General features: G+C 40.3%; 1 protein-coding gene across 2 annotated transcripts in view; it reads right to left on the bottom strand.

Moving 5' to 3' along the window:
* Positions 1 to 19,483, bottom strand: part of OSBPL8 (oxysterol binding protein like 8) — a 377,827-nt gene that overhangs the window by 298,783 nt on the left and 59,561 nt on the right. For both annotated transcript variants that reach the window (XM_082257116.1, XM_082257117.1), the window contains exon 2: positions 17,582 to 17,618. In XM_082257116.1, the coding sequence (XP_082113242.1) occupies positions 17,582 to 17,618 (37 nt within the window). The remainder of the gene's footprint in view (positions 1 to 17,581; positions 17,619 to 19,483) is intronic.

Below are 19,483 nucleotides of genomic sequence, written 5' to 3'. Positions count from 1 at the left end.
TGAATTAGAGCGAAGACTACTAGCCAGGCCTTCTCGTCCAGATCAGTGCTTGACCTCACAAATGCGTTTCTGGAAGAATGGTCAAACACTCCCATAGACACACTACTAAACCTTGTAAACAGCCTTCATAGAAGAGTTGAAGCTGTAATAGCTGCAAAGGGTGGGCTAACTCAATATTAAACCCTTCGGACTAAGACTGGGATGCCATTAAATTCATGTGCGTGTAAAAGCAGGTGTCCCAATACTTTTGACAATATAGTGTAACTGTTTTCATACATCAGTAGACTAGTGTCTGTTATACCCCCACGGTTCATCATCATCACTATATTGTCAGTGAAATCTGTTTCCTTGGGTCATCCATGGCCTCTAATGTGCAGCGCATCAGTGCCTGCGCCTGTGATCGTCATTGCACACGAAGATCCTTTAGGAAACAGGTTACATATGTAGTCCAGGTATTTGAAATTGTTATCTTCCCAGCGTAAAATGAAACATATTTATTACACTAGAGGTTTCTAGAAGACAACTATACAATGGAAAATGGTATTCATTACTAGTCACTGCATTCCCTGGAAATATCATCCGGAACAGCCAGTATGTCAGATTATTTTCTGCCCCCTTGGCTGAAATGTCAGCAGACTGATAAGGTTATAAATACGGATTCAAATGTTGCCTGCCCCTATAAATACAAGCAAATCTAACAGGAAATAAGTGATAAGAATTCTGGGAAAACAAGTGTAAAAACATCTCTGCTTACAGGAAACCATAATATCATAATATAAAACCCCCCCCCCCTCTTTTTACAGAGAGGTTTGATTGGAAACAAAGCTCACCAGCTGCTATACCAGGATTTAGGGGGCACAAAAGAGCATACTGTCAGTTCATATGAAGGGTCATAGCACGCCACACAAATGGGAGCAGAGATTTGAAGCAGCTCCTAAGCTTTATCATTATTTTCTATGGAGGTTTTAAGCCAGCTACAGACTTATTTCTACCAACTAAAACTGACCACTATGTAGCCACAATCAACTGCTAAACTACTAATTGCTGGAATCATTGGAGTGAGTGGATGCCAGAAAAATCAAATATTCCTAGCAACAAAAACACTAAGCAGTGCCAGCCTGTAATAACTGCACATTGCTGCTATATATCAGCGTCCTTGATTTTGGGTCCTGGGACATCTCCCAGACATGGGGTGAGTGATTGCCTATTTTGATTCACAGGCACAGAAATTATTCTGTGAAATGCTAATGCTAATATGGGTGTAAGCAACCTCATGCATTTCAAAAATCCAAAAAAAAAAAAAAAAACAAAGCAAAAAAAAAAAAACAAAGCAAAAAAAAAAAAATGCAAAAAAAAAAAAAAAAAAGGGGGGGGGGGTATCCAGAAAACAAAATCGACAGAAAAAAAAAAACAAAAAAAGAAAACACAGAATGGGTTGAACTGCTGTACTATAGCGGAATAGGTCTCATTATGTCTGAACAGAATGCACAAGCCGGTTCACATTAGCGCGACTTGTCAGCCTGACAAGTCGCGCTCCCTCGCGGTCCATTGACCGCTACAGGACCCGTTCTAATAGGAGCGACACAAGTCGCTCCGACTTAGAAAAAGGGTCCTGTACTATTTCGGGGCGACCTCGGAGCGACTTGCATAGACTTCCATTATGTGAAGTCCCTGCAAGGTGGTGCAATGTAATGCACAAGTTGCCCCCGAAGTAGTAAGGAGTCGTGTCGCGCTAATGTGAACCGGCTCTTAACCACTTATGCTCCTGAAGATTTACCCCACCTTTATGATCAGGCCAATTTTTGCGATACAGCACTGCGTTACTTAAACTGACAACTGCGCAGTCGTGCCACACTGTACCCAAATCAAATTTATGTAATATTTTTCCCACAAATAGAGCTTTCTTTTGGTGGTAATTGATCACCTCTACAGTTTTTATTTTAGCTCCATAAACAAAAAAATAAATTTTTTATTTTGTGCTATAAAACATATGCAACAACATGTAAAAAAAAAATCAAATTTCTTCTTCAGTTTAGGCCAATATGTATTCTGATTCATATTTTTGGTAGAAAAAATCCCAATGAGTGTATATTGATTGCCTTGTGCAAAATTTATATCCTCTACAAACTAAGGGATATATTTATGGAATGTTAATTTTTTTTTTTTAGTAATGTGGCGATCAGCGACTTATAGCAGGGCTGTGATATTGCAGCGGACAAATTGGACATTAACTTACACTATTTTGGGAACCAGTGGCACGAATACAGTGATCAGTGCTAAAAACATTCACTGTCACTGTAGTAATAACACTGGCTGGGAAGAGATCAAAGGGTTAGCTGTGTGCCTAATTTGTGTTTTATTACAGTGTGGGAGGTGTTTTTACTAGGGAGAGACAAGGATCTATGTCCCTGCTTTGCAGAAACACAGGATCCATGCCTTCCCTCTTGTCAGCAATCTGCATTCGCGCCCCCCCCACCTGGAAGTGCAAGATCATGTGTATAGATATATATGTGATCCTGTGCACAGGAAAACTGCTATAAAGCAGTCGGCAAATGGTTAAAGCTGAACGTCAGACAAATCTATAGTCACAACATACTCTTTCATATTAGAACATCAGGATTGCAATACCAATGCAAACACTGTTCTGATTAGGTCCACCTTTCAGTTTTTGAAACTTGTGTCTGTTTACAAGCATATGCCGACCGCCAGAAGTACATATACTGCGGCAGGTCGGCTCTGTCCTGCGAGGTAACTGTATGTTGCTCCGCGGGACCGCTAGTGGGAGGTGCGCACCAATTTGCCACAGGGGTAGCCAATTAGTGGGCAAGGCGGCCACAATTGCCCCTGGGCACCAGTGATCATTCCGCATGGAGACAGAACAGCGGCCTGCCGTTGTAAACACGGCAGCCCACTGTTCTGTCAGTAATGAACACAGGGATCCTGTGTTGCCCTTATTTAGGAACACAGGTCTCCGTTTTAATGCAGCAAGCCCATCCTCCCCACAGTTAGAAAGCACCCCCTAGGGACACATTTAACCTTTTGATCGCCCCTTGTGTTCCCTTTTTTTTGTCAAATTACTTTTTATTCAAATCTTTGAGGAACAAACATACAATATAGGAGTATGTAAAGACCCCAAATTTATACCGCATATTACCCAGGGTACTCTGAGTAAAGGAGACCTGATAGGTACACTATATCTTGAATTATATTGTAATTGTACTGCCTGCACTCACGTTGTAAAGCACTGCGCAAACTGTTGGCGCTATAAAAATACTGTACAAGAATAATATATAATAATAATCATAAGACAAACAAAGTAGCTGGGAACAACCAGGAAAACAAGTTTACCAAAACAAATTTCAAGAAAGAAGACCCTGGACTTCACTTTTGGCCCCAAGACAAACCTTATGCAATGCAGTGACACGTGTGCATAGATGCACCCTTTATGCACACGTTACATGCTTTGTGCTCGGGCAACCCATACATTTCAATAGGCTGCCCAATACACAGATATTACACTAAAGAAGTGCATGTGCCTATTTTTTTTTCCCCCTTTAACCTCTTGCCGATTGCCCACCGTAATATTATTGCGACAGGGCGGCTCGGCTGCGCAAAATCACGTAGTACTACGTGATTTCGTGCACAAGGTCTTGGTGACGCGCGCCCACCGCTGGAGCCGCGTTCCCTCTGTGTTTAGACACAGCGAGAGGCGGTCCGTGGGAGGAGCGGCAGCAATTGCCCCCGGTCTCCTGTGATCATCAGATAAACTGACAGAAGACCCGCCTGCTTATGTAAACAAAGCAGGCAGGTCTTCTGTCAGACAGGCAGGGAGAGATCAGAAGTTTCAGCTAAGCTTAAACTCCGATCTCTCTGTGCCTTTCACAGAACCATTTCCCTACACAGTCAGCAAGCATATTTAGGCACACATTAACCCCTTTGATCACCTCCAGTGTTAACCCCTTCCTTGCTAGTGTCATTTATACAGCAACAGTGCAAAATATTTAGCACTGATTAATGTATTAATGTCACTGGTCCACAAAAAGTAAAAAAGGGGTCCGATCTGTCTGCCGCAATGTCGCAGTCCCGCTAAAAAATGCTGATCGCTGCCATTACTAATAAAAACAAAAAAATAAATCAAAATTCCAAAAATCTATCTCGCAGTTTGTAAATGCTATAACTTTTACGCAAACCAATTAAAATACGCTTTTTGGGATTTTTTTTACCAAAAATATGTAGCAGAATACAAATTGGCCTAAACTGATAAGAAAAAACTTGTTCTTTTACATTTTTTTATTGGGAATGTTTTATAACAGAATGTAAAAAATATGGCTTTTTTTTTTTTTTCAAAATTGTCTCTCTTTTTTTGTTTATAGCGCAAAATCTAAAAACTACATAGGTGATCAAATACCACCAAAAAAAGCTCTATTTGTGGGAAAAAGGGACATCAGTTGTATTTGGGTACAGCATCGCACAACCGCGCAATGCCAAATAGCAAAAAAAGGCCTGGTCATTAAGGGGTAAAACCTTCCACAGCTGAAGTGGTTAAAAAATGCATTGTAATAAGTTACCATGCATTGTGGTGAGCTAAAAAACAACATGCATTGTTAGCAAGGTGCATTGGGATTGCCTTTCAAAATTAATTGGCATTGCAAGATAAAAAAAACGTGTTTTTGTGTGCTGCGGGAACACGCACAATTTTGCGCACGTTGCTGTAGCATGCAGCCATGAAAGGGGAATTATTCTTGACTTGCTGTGTAAACCGGAGAGAAAGCATTGGAAGCACAAGCAAGAATCTAAGTATAACGCAGAGAAGTTACAGTGGTTTCCTGAAAACAGACTGGCTGCCAATGTTTTTCTAAACGCACTTCACTTACAGTGTGAGCTGGGATATGGAGATGTGAAGCAATCTGCCAGCACGAGTATTTTCAGTTATAACAGCATTATGTCAAACCATCCCCAGCTCAGATATATTTGGAGTGCTGACAGGCTAAAGGCAAAAGGAACATGGCAACGCAACATTTCTCAAATGCTTGAGAAGAACGAGTACCAGCGAGAGGCAGGAGAGCGGCTGTATAAGGGACAAGCAGAGACAGTCTGAAAGCCACAGTGTTGGAACGAGTCCTCAAACTGGCCCGAGGTTTAGAAAACATCACATGACGGTGAAATGTTTTGGTCCTCACTGTGAATAAAGCAGCTGTTCAACTTGTATATGAAACTGAGCTCTTTGATGAGGCTTTGTTAAGATACCAAAAGCCACTGATTAACATGTGTGAAAAAAATAAAAGCAAACTGTAATAAAAGGGCTGATAGCTAGAGAGAAGGATGGTCTCTTTCAAACTGGGCTCAGTCCAGTGGTTCTAATAAAAATAACCACTGATATGAAGAACTACTGGAAAATTCCCAAGCTAACCATAAATGAATCAATATCCAAAGAACAAGCAATGGAGCCCTTTACTATGGCAGTTATCAGAGATGTATAGTAACTAAGTAGAACTACTTCACTACTGTACTTAAGTACCGAGAGGCGGTATCTGTACTTTCCTAGGAGTAGAATTTTTTTCTCCTACTTCCACTTTTACTTCACTACATTTTTTCAATGATTTCAATACTTCTACTCCGATATTTTTCTTTTGTGCTGCATAGTTACTCGTTACAATTATAAAAATTACCACTGCCAGAACAGTAGATGGCAGGTTTCATGAAGCTCAAAACATGTGTATTATCAGCGCATACGAAAATAAATGCTACTGTATGTATAAATAAAAGCTGCATTTGAAATAATAAAAAACAATATGATGTTCAAACTTTTGACTTCTTTCTTTAATAACTACATAACACAGTACTTGTACTTTTACTTTCAGTACTTGAGTAGCAATTTTTAAAAAAAAAAAAACTACTGGTACTTTTACTTTCAGTACTTGAGTAGCAAAATTTTTAAAAAAACTACTTGCAATACTTAAGTACAAAAAATGTTGAATACTTTAGTACTTCTACTCAAGTCACTTTTTGATCGAGCACTTGTACTTTTACTCAAGTATGGGTTTCGAGTACTTTATACAACTCTGGCAGTTATTCAAAATGTTTTTTTTGATGTGACAAACTGTAGGCTAAACATGAATACGTTGCTATGTTGAATTGAATAAATAGGGTGTAATAAAAGGGACTCAAGTCTAACCAAACTAGGGATGTAACGATATCAAAATCTCACGGTACGATACAATTTCGATATTGACCTCACGGTACGATATTTATTGCAATATTGTGGAAAAGCTCACGGTATTGTTAAATAGCTCATGATAGTGTTTGTGATGATAATAGCGAAAAAATACCGACATTTATTCTGCTTTTGCCAGTCAACAGGCAATTTATTGTTGTATTTATGGATCCATGACAACATAAAACACTGATCACATAGTGCTTTTAAAGTGCAAGTTGTAGTCAGGAACATCAATATTCTGTATAGTAATATTTGGTTGCATAACTGATTCTTCTGTGCAATGTTCAAGTTAAGAAGCAGCTAGAACAATTGTAAACAAACAATAGGCAATTCCCTTTAAGTGCAAACAAAGATCAAGTTAAAGCGGAGTTCCGGGCAGAGAAACGTTTTTTTCTTGAACATACCCCCGGGACAGTCAGGGCTAGCACATTCCACAATGGCTAGCCTCTGATCTGTCCCGGTTCGCACTTATCTTTTAGAAGAAATACTTACTTAGAAATTTTCTTCCACAGCGTTTCCATCTCGGTTGTGGGCAGCTGAAGCCGGCGCGGTCCTCTTCTCTGTCTTCTTCCGTGTCTTCGTGTCCCAGAATGCACTGCACCGGCCCCTCTTGTCACTTCCGGTGCGGCGCCGCATTCCTAAACAGCTTCTGGGCATGCCCAGAAGCTGTTTAGCAGGGGAATGCGGCGTCGCCCGGAAATGACGAGCGGGGCCGGTGCGGCGCATTGATTCCTGGGAGCTATGACGTTTAGCTCCCAGGAATCATCGCGAGGCAGGGAGTGACGGGGTGAGCCTCGGCGCTGGAGGAGGAAGCTGTCATAGGTGAGTATTTACGATCGTCAACAAAAAGGTGAGTAAACGAAAAAAAAATAACTATCCAATTCCTTTTCAGGTGCGGCATACCTAGCGGAGGGGCACAAAAAAAAAAAATCTTTTTTGTGCCCGGAACTCCGCTTTAAGTCAGGTTTAAATGTGCAAGGCAAATAAAGGCAGCCTTTTAAAACTGGTATTTAGGAACATAACTTAAACTTAAATAAAATAGTCAGTCAAAAAGCCTTTAAAAAAAACACTGACCTATCATTTAGCTTATGTTCACGTTTTTCCATCAGAAAGATCAAAATATCTACATTGCAAGAAAAAAAAAAAGAAAAACAGTAAAAAAAATCCTTAAACTCTGGTCTATGTAGTTAAAAATGATTTGTTCCGCGGGACTGTGTTTATTCCTCTTGCTTTTTGACGGACACCTGTCCTTTTAATATTGTAACCTAACCACGACGATATCGAGACACGACCACGACGATATCGAGACACGACCACGACGATACCGAGACACGACCACAACGATATCGAGACGACCACGACGATACGATATCGCGATATCTTCGATATCGTTACATCCCTAAACCAAATCCAAAGACGGTGCTGTTCTAGTTTACCTTCACTGCTGGTCATAGGTCAAAAATTCTAGGCACATACAGTGCCTTGAAAATGTATTCATTCATTCAGAGTGGCGTATTTTCTGGATCAGCAGGGATCATGTACCTTGGCCAGCAAACACGCATTAAGCACTAAAGGAAGTTTGGTGCACCATTTTCTCCAGAAACAGCATGAATCTTAGCACTTTTATAAATAATTACCAAGCAGCATAACTCAACATTACTTTTAACAGCATATGAGTAGAGATTCACATTTAAATGGTGGCAGCTGTTTGAAATCTCTTGCTTTTTACAGTGTTACTGGTCATGTATTTCAAGGGTTTCAGAAAAGAAGAATTCCAAGATATTTTTAGTTTGGACCAATATAACCATACCTGTGGGGTCCCTCAATAAGCTGAAAAATCATTGGAAGACACTCCCTCCTCCCCCCCCCCCCTACTCCATTGATTTCCACTTGCTGCTAGGTCCCGTGCTGAGCGCTGTGCTCTGCTGCATTGGGATCAAAGCAGGTTATTCACTCAGAACAGGCACCATTCAGAGAATGCTTTGCTTTTTCTCAGTGAATGCAAAGCTTTCCCTGATTGGACGATGTGCAGAACATAACATCACTGCCCCTTCTCCATCCCCTCATCCAATGCAACAGGACAGACACTCAGCACAGGACTCAGAAGCAAGTGGGGATTATTGGAATAGCAATGTGTATTATACTGATTTACAGCTTTTAGAGGGATCCCATGGCATATGCATAGTTACACTGATCCAAGCTGGGCCAATCTTAACTATATAAAAACATCCATACCTGGAATTCGTCTTTAAGGCAAGTGTGGGGTAACACATTTAAGTGTGAGTGGATCCACAGAGCTTTGCATTCCAAAATACAATAAATTGAAGAATAGATGGGAACCAGCTCACCCTGAAGCCTTCTTCACAAATGCAGTGGAAATTTTTTTATGGGATTAAGTTATTTTCATGGCAAAAGGGGCCTTTGCAATTCGTCTGATTACTCTTCATAACATTCTGGAGTATATGCAAATTGCCATCATAAAAACTGAAGCATCAGACTTTGTGAAAATTAATATTTGTGCCATTTTCAAAACTTTTGGCCACGGCTGTAAAATCACATCAGTCCCCGCCCTCCAGGAGCTTACAATCTAAGATACCAGGGCCACTTTAGAAAGGAGCCAATGAACCTCCCAGCATGTCTTTGGAGTGTAGGTGGGAACCGGAGTACCCAAAGAAAACCCAAACAGGCACAGTGTCATGTACCTGGGTGTCCTTGAATCGGGAGGTTCCTTGTTTCGTAGCTTGCAGCCTTACCTGTTGTGCCACAGAGAAGCTCTGGAGTTTGGCAGTGATTTTTCCAGCCTGATGCTTGCCTTGGACTCACTAGCCCCACCTGCTGTCAGCTGTGAACAATGTACAATTTACCCAGCTGTGAACAATGTGCAATTTGACCAGCATTTAAATAGCAGCACTTCCTGTTGCCGAGTGCCCATTTGTTTGGAATATCTTCCTTGGTGTACTGCTTGCTCTTTGATAGACTTTCATGTATGAACTTTTGTCTGTATTCTTGACCCCTCTTCAGCCTGCTGAATCTGTACTTCACTACCAGCTTGTGTATGATTTCTGCCTGCCTGACCATTCTTTGGATTACGTTTGGATACTGTTTTGCCCGATCTGTTGCCGGCCTGATCTCTGACTACATTTTCGCCTGAATCCTCATCACTCAAACTCCACTTCAGACTTTACCTAACAGGTACCTAACACACAGGAACTTATTTTTAAAAAAAGTCCCCTCCCACTTCCTCATCCTGCATACCCTGTACAAAAAAAAGATCGGTGTACTATTTTTAAGCCAGTCCAGGTACATGATCCTGCAGCTTTGATTCACCTGTTGCAGTGAGCAGCTGCTGTAGGGGAGAGGAGGGAGCACAGACAATGGATGGGCCATGAGAGCCTATGAGTGACATCATGACTCAGAATTTACAGCCATTGTTAAATGTTTCTTTACACAGAGAAGCCAAAGCTGCTGGATCACATGACTGGGCTGCATTAAAAAAAAAATAAAATAAAATAACTACACAGATCTTTTTTATACAGGGAATGCTGGATAGGTAACGAGGGAGGGGGGAGGGGGGGGGGGAGTAAGGATGTTTTTAACGATAATTTAAGTTAGCCTTTACTCACACTTTTAAAATCATTTTAGATTAGCATCCGTATTATTAGTCAGTTCTCAGTAGTCAGGATATATGAACACACTTTCACTATCTAATCTTCATCCAAAGAAATCACACAAATCGCACATAAATCTGTACTGCTTGAGTTTGTGTTGAAACCAAGCAAATTCCAGACCTGTAGGAATTTCAGGGGGGCAAACAAGATGACAAAAATACGATCAAGAGTTTCTCTACTTAAAAAAAAAAAGAGAGAAAAAAGCAAAGAACGGATAAATCAGGAAGATAAAGGACATTCATAAATCCAAAGTTCCAGCAAGACAGAATTTAGGAATAATGTACTGGTCTTCACCTAGGTCTGACTGAAAGGGAAACCTTGTACTTTTTTTTTTTTTTTTTTTAATGGCTCTTTAAACAGCTTACTAATATTATCAGTCTAGATTTCAAAAATGCCACACAAATACAAACTTAATTCATATTAGAGCAAGCTTTTAAAAACACTCAATTCCCTTTGACCGTGACAGATACTTCAGCTTTTCTAATGCTTGCACTAAAATATATTTGTTTAGCTCATAATAAAAGATATTGGCAATATTTTACCTTCTTGATAATACTAATGCTAGCACAGGACAACACTGTATTGTGGACCAGAAAAACAAACATTCAGGGCCCGTTTACACATACGCACTCGTTTTTGTGCGTTGAAGCGTGTTGTGTTAAACAGCCCATTCAACGTGACTTGGCTGTCAACAAACACAATAATAGGTCCTAAATGATTTTTTCTTTAGTACACGACATTGCAAAGCATATAGGTCTGTGTGTTGCAGCACACTATAACATGGATGCACTTAAAGTTATACTGAAGTTTTGTTGGGTTTTTTTTTTAGTTAAAAATAACAAACATGTTATACATACCCGCTCTGTGCAGTGATTTTGCACAGAACAGCCCAGATTGGGTCTTTTTTCGGTGCTCCTGGCCCCTCCCTTCTGCCAAGGGTCCTCACAGCAAGCAGCTTGATATGGGGGCACCCGAGCCGAGACAATGCTCTTTGTCCATTCAGACACAGAGCCTTGTCTTGGCCCCTCTCTCTCCTCTTTGGCTCACTGACTTTGACTGACAGCAGCGTGAGCCAATGGTGCCCACTGCTGTGTCTCAGCCAATCAAAAGGGAGAGTCACGGACAGCTGAGACTTTCGTGCAACATCGCTGGATTGAGATAGGGCTCAGGTAAGTATTAGGAGGCTGTTGCACATGGAAGGTTTTTTTATCTTAAAGCGGAGTTCCGGCCACAAAAAAAAAAATTTCAATGAACATGACCCCGGGACAGTCAGGGCTAGTACATTCCAAAATGGCTAGCCTCCGATCTGTCCCGGTTCGCACTTACCTTTTAGAAGAAATACTCACTTTTAAAATTTCTTCTCCAGCACTGCCATCTCAGGTGTGGGCAGCTTGAAGCCAGCGCGATCCTCTTCTGCGTCCTCTTCCGTCCTCTTCGGTCCCACGATGCACTGCGCCAGCCCCGCCGTCACTTCCAGGGCCGCAGCGTCATCCCTGCACAGTTTCTGGGCATGCCCAGAAGCTGTTTAGCAAGGTATGACGCGCCTGACCCGGAACTGACGTCGGGGCCGGTGCAGGCGCATTGATTCCTGGGAGCGATGACGTTCAGCTCCCAGGAATCAATGCAAAGAGGAAGTGACGGCGCGGGCCGCGGCCGCCGAGGGAGGAAGTGGAAGAAAGGTGAGTATTTTTTTTCTGCAATTACAAGGTAAGTAAAATAAAAAAAATAAAAAATCTTAACTTCCCATTTCTTTTTCAGGTGACAAATAGGAAGCGGATGGCCCAAAATCGACTATGTCGATTTTGTGGCCGGAACTCCGCTTTAATGTATAGAATGCGTTCAGATAAACGTTCTGCCTTTAAAACTACTTACACTTTGCACTGCAACACGACACGCTGCTATAGAGCTTTATCATACATTACACTCTGGATTTACATGAATTTGCTCATGCAAAAATGTTTTTTATGCATTTGTCAGTATATTATAAAATAGGGGCAGGGCCTTTTTTTTTTTTATTAATAATAAAGCAGAAGTTGTTTAAGGAAAATGCTGACAGGTAGGATTTTTATGGTGTCTCTTCTGACATATACCTCTCTCTCCCTTCCAAGCGTTTTTTTAAACAAGCACAGCTCAGACTATGATTTTGGCAGAGTTTTGTGCGGGAACAAAGTAATTCGTATGTGCATGCGTGGGAGTTACATCATCCCGGACCGGCCAATAAAAACTGCTTAACACTCCAAGCGGAGAAGAAAACCCAAGCAAAGATGGAAGCGCCAGCGATGGAGAGCAAGGCAGACATTGCAGTGCTGGAAGAAAATCACTTTGCTAGTTAAGTAAGCCATAATATATAAATATGTTGTGTACACTTGCATATTATGGCACAATGGGGCCATGTTTTTTTTTTTTTCATTTTTACTGGTGGTTTACTTCCTCTTTAAAAATGTTTAAAATAAAATAAAAAAAAAACGATAGTCTTAAAAATATGTATTTAAAAAAAAAATGTAGGTGTTGCTGCTACATTTGGCCTGACCCACCCCAATTACAAAAGCTTTAATGGATAAACCCTTGTTCTCACGTGATTATTTTTTTTTCTGAGTTTTAGATATATATAAATTTAACAGATAATTATAAAGAAATCATCAACAGCTTTATCAGTGATGCATAAAGTGAAGTTGGAACACACCTGGCATAGTTAAAAAGAAATCCAGAAGAGGAAATCAAAGCTGATTTTTCCTAAAGCCCTATGTTTTAATATCTGTCAAACAAGACAGCATGAGTCTCCATATACTGCAAAGTGAATATTAAAAAAAAAAAAAAAAACGAAGTAATTAAAAGCCCCATTATCTAGATATCCCGGCTTTCTTTTAAAAGCCTCAGTCTAGACGGAAGTGTCACTGGAAGGGTTTACGTTGATAATATGGGAGTCATTAACGTGACACTGGGAGGAGATGTGCTCTATAAAGCACAAAACAGTCAAAGTATGGCAGAAGTTCGTTTCTATGTGTGGAGAAGAGGTCCTAAAATTAGCATGAGGTCATTTACAATATAAAATCACACGTATTTCCTGTGTACAGACATATTCCACAAACAAGTAAAGTCAGGCTTCCCTGTGCAAAAATATATCCGAAATTACCCTCATACATAGCCTCATATGCCTGTGTGCATGAGGCCATATTTTAACAATGGCAAGACAAATGGTAGTTGGAATCTCAACAGATGTGATGGTAAGCACAATTTGTTTCTTAAAAAAGTGTTTTTTTTTTTTTAAATTTCAGAAGTAAAACTTTATTGGTCAATGGTCATTAACATTGTAGGTCTGACAACTATAAGATAAAATTACACCGTATGACTAGTTTTGTCTACAGTAAAGCGGATCTGGGGACTTTACTTTACCAATGTTGCATTCAAAACCAAGATATAGAAGCCAACGGATTTCCTTTTTAGGAAGCACTGATATGCTAGAATTGAAGAAAGCCAACATATGGAAAATCTCACTATGCCTACAACAAATAAGGAAGATAATTTCTTCCATATATTGATACCTTGGTTTCTCTATATGGACGCAGCATCCCAGAGAGTCAGCACAATTTGCTCAAATTTGGCAAAATTTCTGTATACTCTTGTCTACATGGTATGTCGATGAGATAATTGTTTATTCCTCTGCTCAACTATTAAATAAAGAATTAAAAAAATAAATCTCAGGTAGACATTTTTTTTTTTAAACAAAACATCTTATGCCTAAGTGTGATATCTTTTCTACAAATGTTCTGAACTGGAAAAACTGTATTGGACCAGTATGCAGAAGGTTAATGAAGTGAGCAAAAAAACAACATTGAAAATAAGTTTATAGCTGGCCAGTTACTAGTAGATTTTGCCATTATTTGTCATGTTAGCCCCCGTTCACATAGGGGCGATCCGACTTCGGCTGGCGACCTCCGAGGTCGTGGTGCGAGCAGCGCGCCGCGACCTCGGAGCGGCCGCCACGGACTTCATAACATTGAAGTCTATGGCGGTCGCCTCCTGGTCGCCCCAAAGAAGCTCCGGACCCTTTTTCTAAGTCGGAGCGACTTGCGTCGCTCCTATTAGAACGGGTCCGCAGCGTCGCCTCACAGGTCGCCTCTATGGGAACGGGGACTAAATGTACCAATTCTCTTTGTACCACCATTTTCTGTTTCCTTTCAATAAAAGTTTGTATACAAAAAGACACTAGCAGATTTTCATAAAAACATTTGCACAACATTTCTCCAGTACATGCAACGATTTGACAAAGGTCAGTCAAAAGGTATTTAAAAAGACCATAGCCAGCGCTTGGAAGCGACCTTCAGTTTCCATATTGCGCGCTAAAAGAAAAATTTCCTGGATCATGTCGCAAGAATTGTTAGCTAGCAAACTCCTGGATACTCACCATCTGCATCTCTTCGAGGTGGTGTGGGAACCATGGGCTGAGTTTACTGAAACCCCGTTACATGCTCTGCAGCACTAATTTGATCCTTCTTGTTCTAAGGGACCTGTCAGGAAAACTTCTTCCTGTCACTTTCTCTCTCTAAAGGCCCGTACACACGTGCAGATTGTCGGCCGAAAAGATTCGGCCAACGACCGATCGGCCGATTTTCGGCTTGTTAGTATGATGCTTCCGACAGCCGACAGCGCACTTTCGGACGAACAGAATCTGTCGTGCAAGCATTAAATTTTCTGTATGCCGACACCAGAACGGCCGATTGTTCGCTTGTCAGTACAGAATTCGGCCGACAGACAGCAGATTTGCAAGACTGGGCATGCTCAGAAAAGAAAAAACACAGGGAAAGTTAACCATTACATGACATCACTTCTGCAGTCGGCGGACAAAATTCGTGTGCAGTCTTTTGCACTTTTTAGCGGACACGACAGCCCGGGGACAAAAGACGGCCGATCGTTCGGCCGACGATCGGTACGTGTGTACGGGGCTTTAGACCTCATTCATCTGTGCTAGTATCGCACCCTCTTTATCATGGTCTGCTTCTTCCTCTGTTCTCTCTTTTAATAGCCTCTTTGACTCTCCTTTCTATTCCTTTCCCACCTTTTGTCTCTTCTCTTTCTCTTCTCCACACCATTTTCTCTTGAGCATACCATGCTTGATGCAAAGATTTTGAGACGCTAGTTGCTCCCTACCTTCACGGTATTGGAAGCCTTCTCGACTCTTAGGGTTGCATATTACTCAATAGCCTTTTGATCCGAATTTATAACTTTACTGCACTCTATTATAAGGGTAAATCATTAATACCTCAACTTGGTCTACCAGAGTTATGGGGAGCCGGGGATGCCCTATCTCTCCTTAGGGGACAGTCTTAGCCCCCAGTAGGGGTCTCCTTGGGATTGGGCGGGTCTCTTTGATCTCCATTTCACGGCGCATAACTTTTCCTCTGCGCCCTGCTCATTGTGGAACCTATGAGGATCACTTGCTTTCTTACACTTTGAAGTTTTTGATAATTGTTTGTATACTGTTCGGTATGGTTCAATTTGTCAAATATTTGCTGTTTGTGTATGGTTCATAATGCTTGTTTTGTATCTGTTCCTTTATATTACAAATACAAATCTTTTAAAAAGTAAAAAAGGTATTAAAGAAAAAAAAAAAAGTTGATTGTAAAACCCTTAGCGCCAAAGGGTAAAACAAATCTCAAAAGCTTAAGCACGATTTTGCAACTTTGACATGTGTTAGTAAAACCGTACATTGATAATAGTGAATAGATAACTTCTGCGCAAACCAAAAAAGGCTAAGTGAACAAGAACAAGGCAGCTGCCAACACTCAAATGTGTCCCCACATGTAATGATAAACAAATGCAAAGTATGTGTGGCGCGACCTCCAAATAAATTGATCAATTGAGCAGCAAGTAAATATATGTGCAAATGAGCAAATAAATAAATTCATGAAAAATGTAAAAAAATAAATAAATATATCCCCCTACTGGGTAATTAATTCCAGATCACTGATGCTGCAAAAAACTTATAGGTCAGAGAAAATGCAAGTTAATATATCCAAGCATAAAGATACAACTTTCTTTAGCGTAAGTGAAATAAAAAAACTTCTAAAAATATGTAAATAAGAGTACGCGTGAAAACATATGTGAATGTCCTACAAAATCCATTTCAATAGATTGTGCACACAATGAAGTATTATAAAATAGTTAATAATGTGAAAAAGGTAAAAGTGATAAACCAAGTGCAAAATGGCATCAGCTCTTTGTGTGTTGTGTTCACACCCCCTTGCACCATCCAGAGTCCACCCAGTGGGTCCTAGCAGCTCACCTCAGGTAAAGACCACAAGGGTCTAGCAGCGCTTTTCAATTATATACAATCTTGCAACAGGTCACTATATAATCTCCTCTCCTCCGATCAACAAACCCAGGATATAGTGGATAGGGCAATTAGAGATGATCAGTAAACTCTCCCACTTGGCTGCCATATATCCTCCTCTCCTTCACTCAGTACAGGCCATATGAGGTAAAAGAAATCTCCATTGTGTAATATTTTTTATCTTTAATCAGCAGTAGTAACGTACATGTAAATACAAGACTTCAGAATCAATAAGAACTGTAAATATCTTAACTTTGTGGATTATAGCACATTTTTTCAAGACAAATTGGGCTTTCATTTGGTGCTAAATGGTGATGGATATCTTCTGATTTTTTTTTTATTATTATCACAGGAAAACTAGCCCATAATAGTAAAAAAAAAAAAATTAAAATTTAGCTGTATATTTCTTGCTACTACCATAACCTTCCATCAAAAAACAACCCAAAATAAATTCTCCTGCTTCAGACGATTGCAGCTATACTACGTATGTGTATGTTGTTTGCACTCATAGTACAGCCCAGAAACAATAGTGCACATGACATTTTGCTTCTTTTTTTTTTCCTTTTATCCTACCTAAAACGACGCTAATTTAAAAAAGAAAATCCTGTCACTGACCTTGACCCAAACGCTAACCTAGATCAAACTTTGATTTAGGTTTTTTTTTTTTATGTATTCTATTTATATTTACTCTTTTTACACAATTTTTTTTTTTTTCCGCTCTGCAAGGACAGAGAAATACAATATGTCTCTCTCCTCCATTCACAAAGAAAGAAAAAACACAGGGGTGGGCTTCACAGTGACTGATCAATGTGACAGCCAATCAGAGGATATCACAGCAATCAGATGACCCGGAATCAAGGCAAACACACACACATAGGTTGAACTGGATGGACTTGTGTCTTTTTTCAGCCTCACTAACTATGTAACTATGTAACTAAGGGTTTTGGGTCCCGATCGTTAGTACGGGACCCAGGGCTCTTAGTGTGACCCCAATCTCTGTGCTGGGAGCTCGCTGTGCAGGGAGATACGCAAATATGCAGACCCATGGCAAAGAGCCCAGTCCAGTGGGGCTGCATATTTCCGTATGCTCTGCGCCAACGGGTTAACCTTCAATTTTAGAACATGAACGTCGATTTGACCCCACTAACCATCAGAAATTTGAAAGAGAAATTCTTCAAACAAAGGCCAGCTTAAGTTCCAATTTAACATTGACCTACAGTTCAAACAAAGCAATAATGACATCAACCACTGAGAACATGTTGTACTCAAAGCTTCCAATTCCATCAAAAACTGCATGCATGATTGTGGAAAACAACACTTCCTGTTGGTGTGTCATAGAACAAATAAACATGCTTAGACACTTACGTGTTGATCCAGTGGTGTCTTTGATCTCAGATTGATTCTGTTTTAGAATTGGTGATAAAGAGAATCAGAGCAGCAATCCAGCGCCAAGGGCAAACAAGATGATGCGATGGTAAATACAGCCGTGTCAGAAAGAGCAGGAGCAAGGGAGAGAGGAAATAAATAGTGTTAACTTGTGTTCAGACATACAAAATCATGCTACTGTGCTAGATTAAACAAAACATGTACATAAAAAAGGTGCACATTGCATGCACTTATAGTTTAATGCCTCAGGCACCCCAAGTTAAAATGCAGAGATCAATGTGCTACGCAAATCTAAAGGTCTGTATTGCTAGAAAGGTTAAAATAGCATTTTCAGGAATGGAAGAAAACTCGACTACAAGCCATATATTTTCATTCTGACAGGTCAAGGCAAATACAAGCTCTTGCTTATTACAAAGCAATTCGACAAGTGATAATTCTCTAATGACATTTTGAAAAATATATTAAAGCCTGAAGCAGCTTCATGCTTTAAAAAGTATTATAGGTAATGAATATCTGTTTAACCTACTGGTTTCTGTATTAAGCAGGGAGGATGCAACACTATTTACACATATAAAGTATAGACAGTATAAAATGGTGTGCTACATCTGGGCAAATGTAAAACTCTATTTCACATACAAAATACCAATACATAGATACATACAATCAGTGGTGTATTTAGGTTTTGTGCTGCCCTAGGCCTGACTAAACTTGTGCACCCCCTAATTTAAATATGACCTGCCCTTTCCTGTAAAGACCACACCCCTTCCTGTTTATGACCCACCCTGTCATCTGTAAACCACAGACCATAACCACAGTCTATCAGTGCCCATCAGCATAGCTTCATCAGTTCCCACACGTTATCAGTGCCGCCTCTTTACTGCACGTCAGTGCAGCATATCAGTGTGGCCTCATCAGTGGTCACCAGTGCAGCCTTATCGGTGCCCATTAGTACAGCCTCATGTCACGGGTCAAGTAAGATTACTCTTTTAAGATATTTGGACTTGTGTTTGCTGCCACTAATTGTAATTATAGGATTATTTTACTTATTTGTATAATAAATAGGAAGTCCATAGTCATTATACAAATAATAAAATATTTTTTTGCTGCCCCCCTGCAAAGTGCCGCCCTAGGCCTGGGCCTTGTTGGCCTAGGCCAGGATACAGCACTGCATACAATAATGACCCCCAAGGCAGATAAAGTAGAATACAAGACTTATGGTGGAGTGAGAAAGTCTGCAATTTTGACCACAGTGGCTAATGCCTACAAGAGGTATTTCAGCTCCATGGTACAAAAGCCCTTAGCTCCTAATCTGGCTATACACTAATAGCATTTTCATTCAGTCTGAATGCTAAAAGAAAAAAACAAAAAATAAACAGATTCCTCCATCCACACTACAAAGCGTAGATAGTCGAAACTCCAACTTCAGCTGTTCCAATTTGACAGATGCACCCGTTTTTCAGTTGATATTTTTCGATCGAGGGATGTCTGCCAGACAGGGCCACTCACTGATGCATTTTGACCACTTCATCAGAAAGCTTCAGTTGGTGCGAACACTCATTTGAGAGTGATCATTTGAGAAAGCAGAGTTGTCTAAACCATATTTTTCATTAACGTGTATGAAAACCCTTCTTTGGTCTGTAAAATCCATCATTGAAAGTGTCAAATAAATTAAGAAAATAAGTGTTGATCCGGATGATGTGTGCATTATGTATTTGATTTTTTTTTTTATATACCTGTACAAGTTTCTCTTGTATAGACTTCTGAAAGTCCCGTGACTGCTGCTGGGCACCACAATGTTGGATGTGATGACACCAGCCCCAGCGAAGGCAAAGTTGTCACTCAATTGATACTTTATAGTGTCCCCTTCAGTACTCCCCTGGC

This window comes from Pelophylax lessonae (assembly GCF_965119305.1).
Source record: "Pelophylax lessonae genome assembly, chromosome: 4".
NCBI classification, from domain to species: domain Eukaryota; kingdom Metazoa; phylum Chordata; class Amphibia; order Anura; family Ranidae; genus Pelophylax; species Pelophylax lessonae.
Note: the sequence above shows the minus strand (reverse complement) of the source record. Positions and strands in the feature narration are given on the sequence as shown.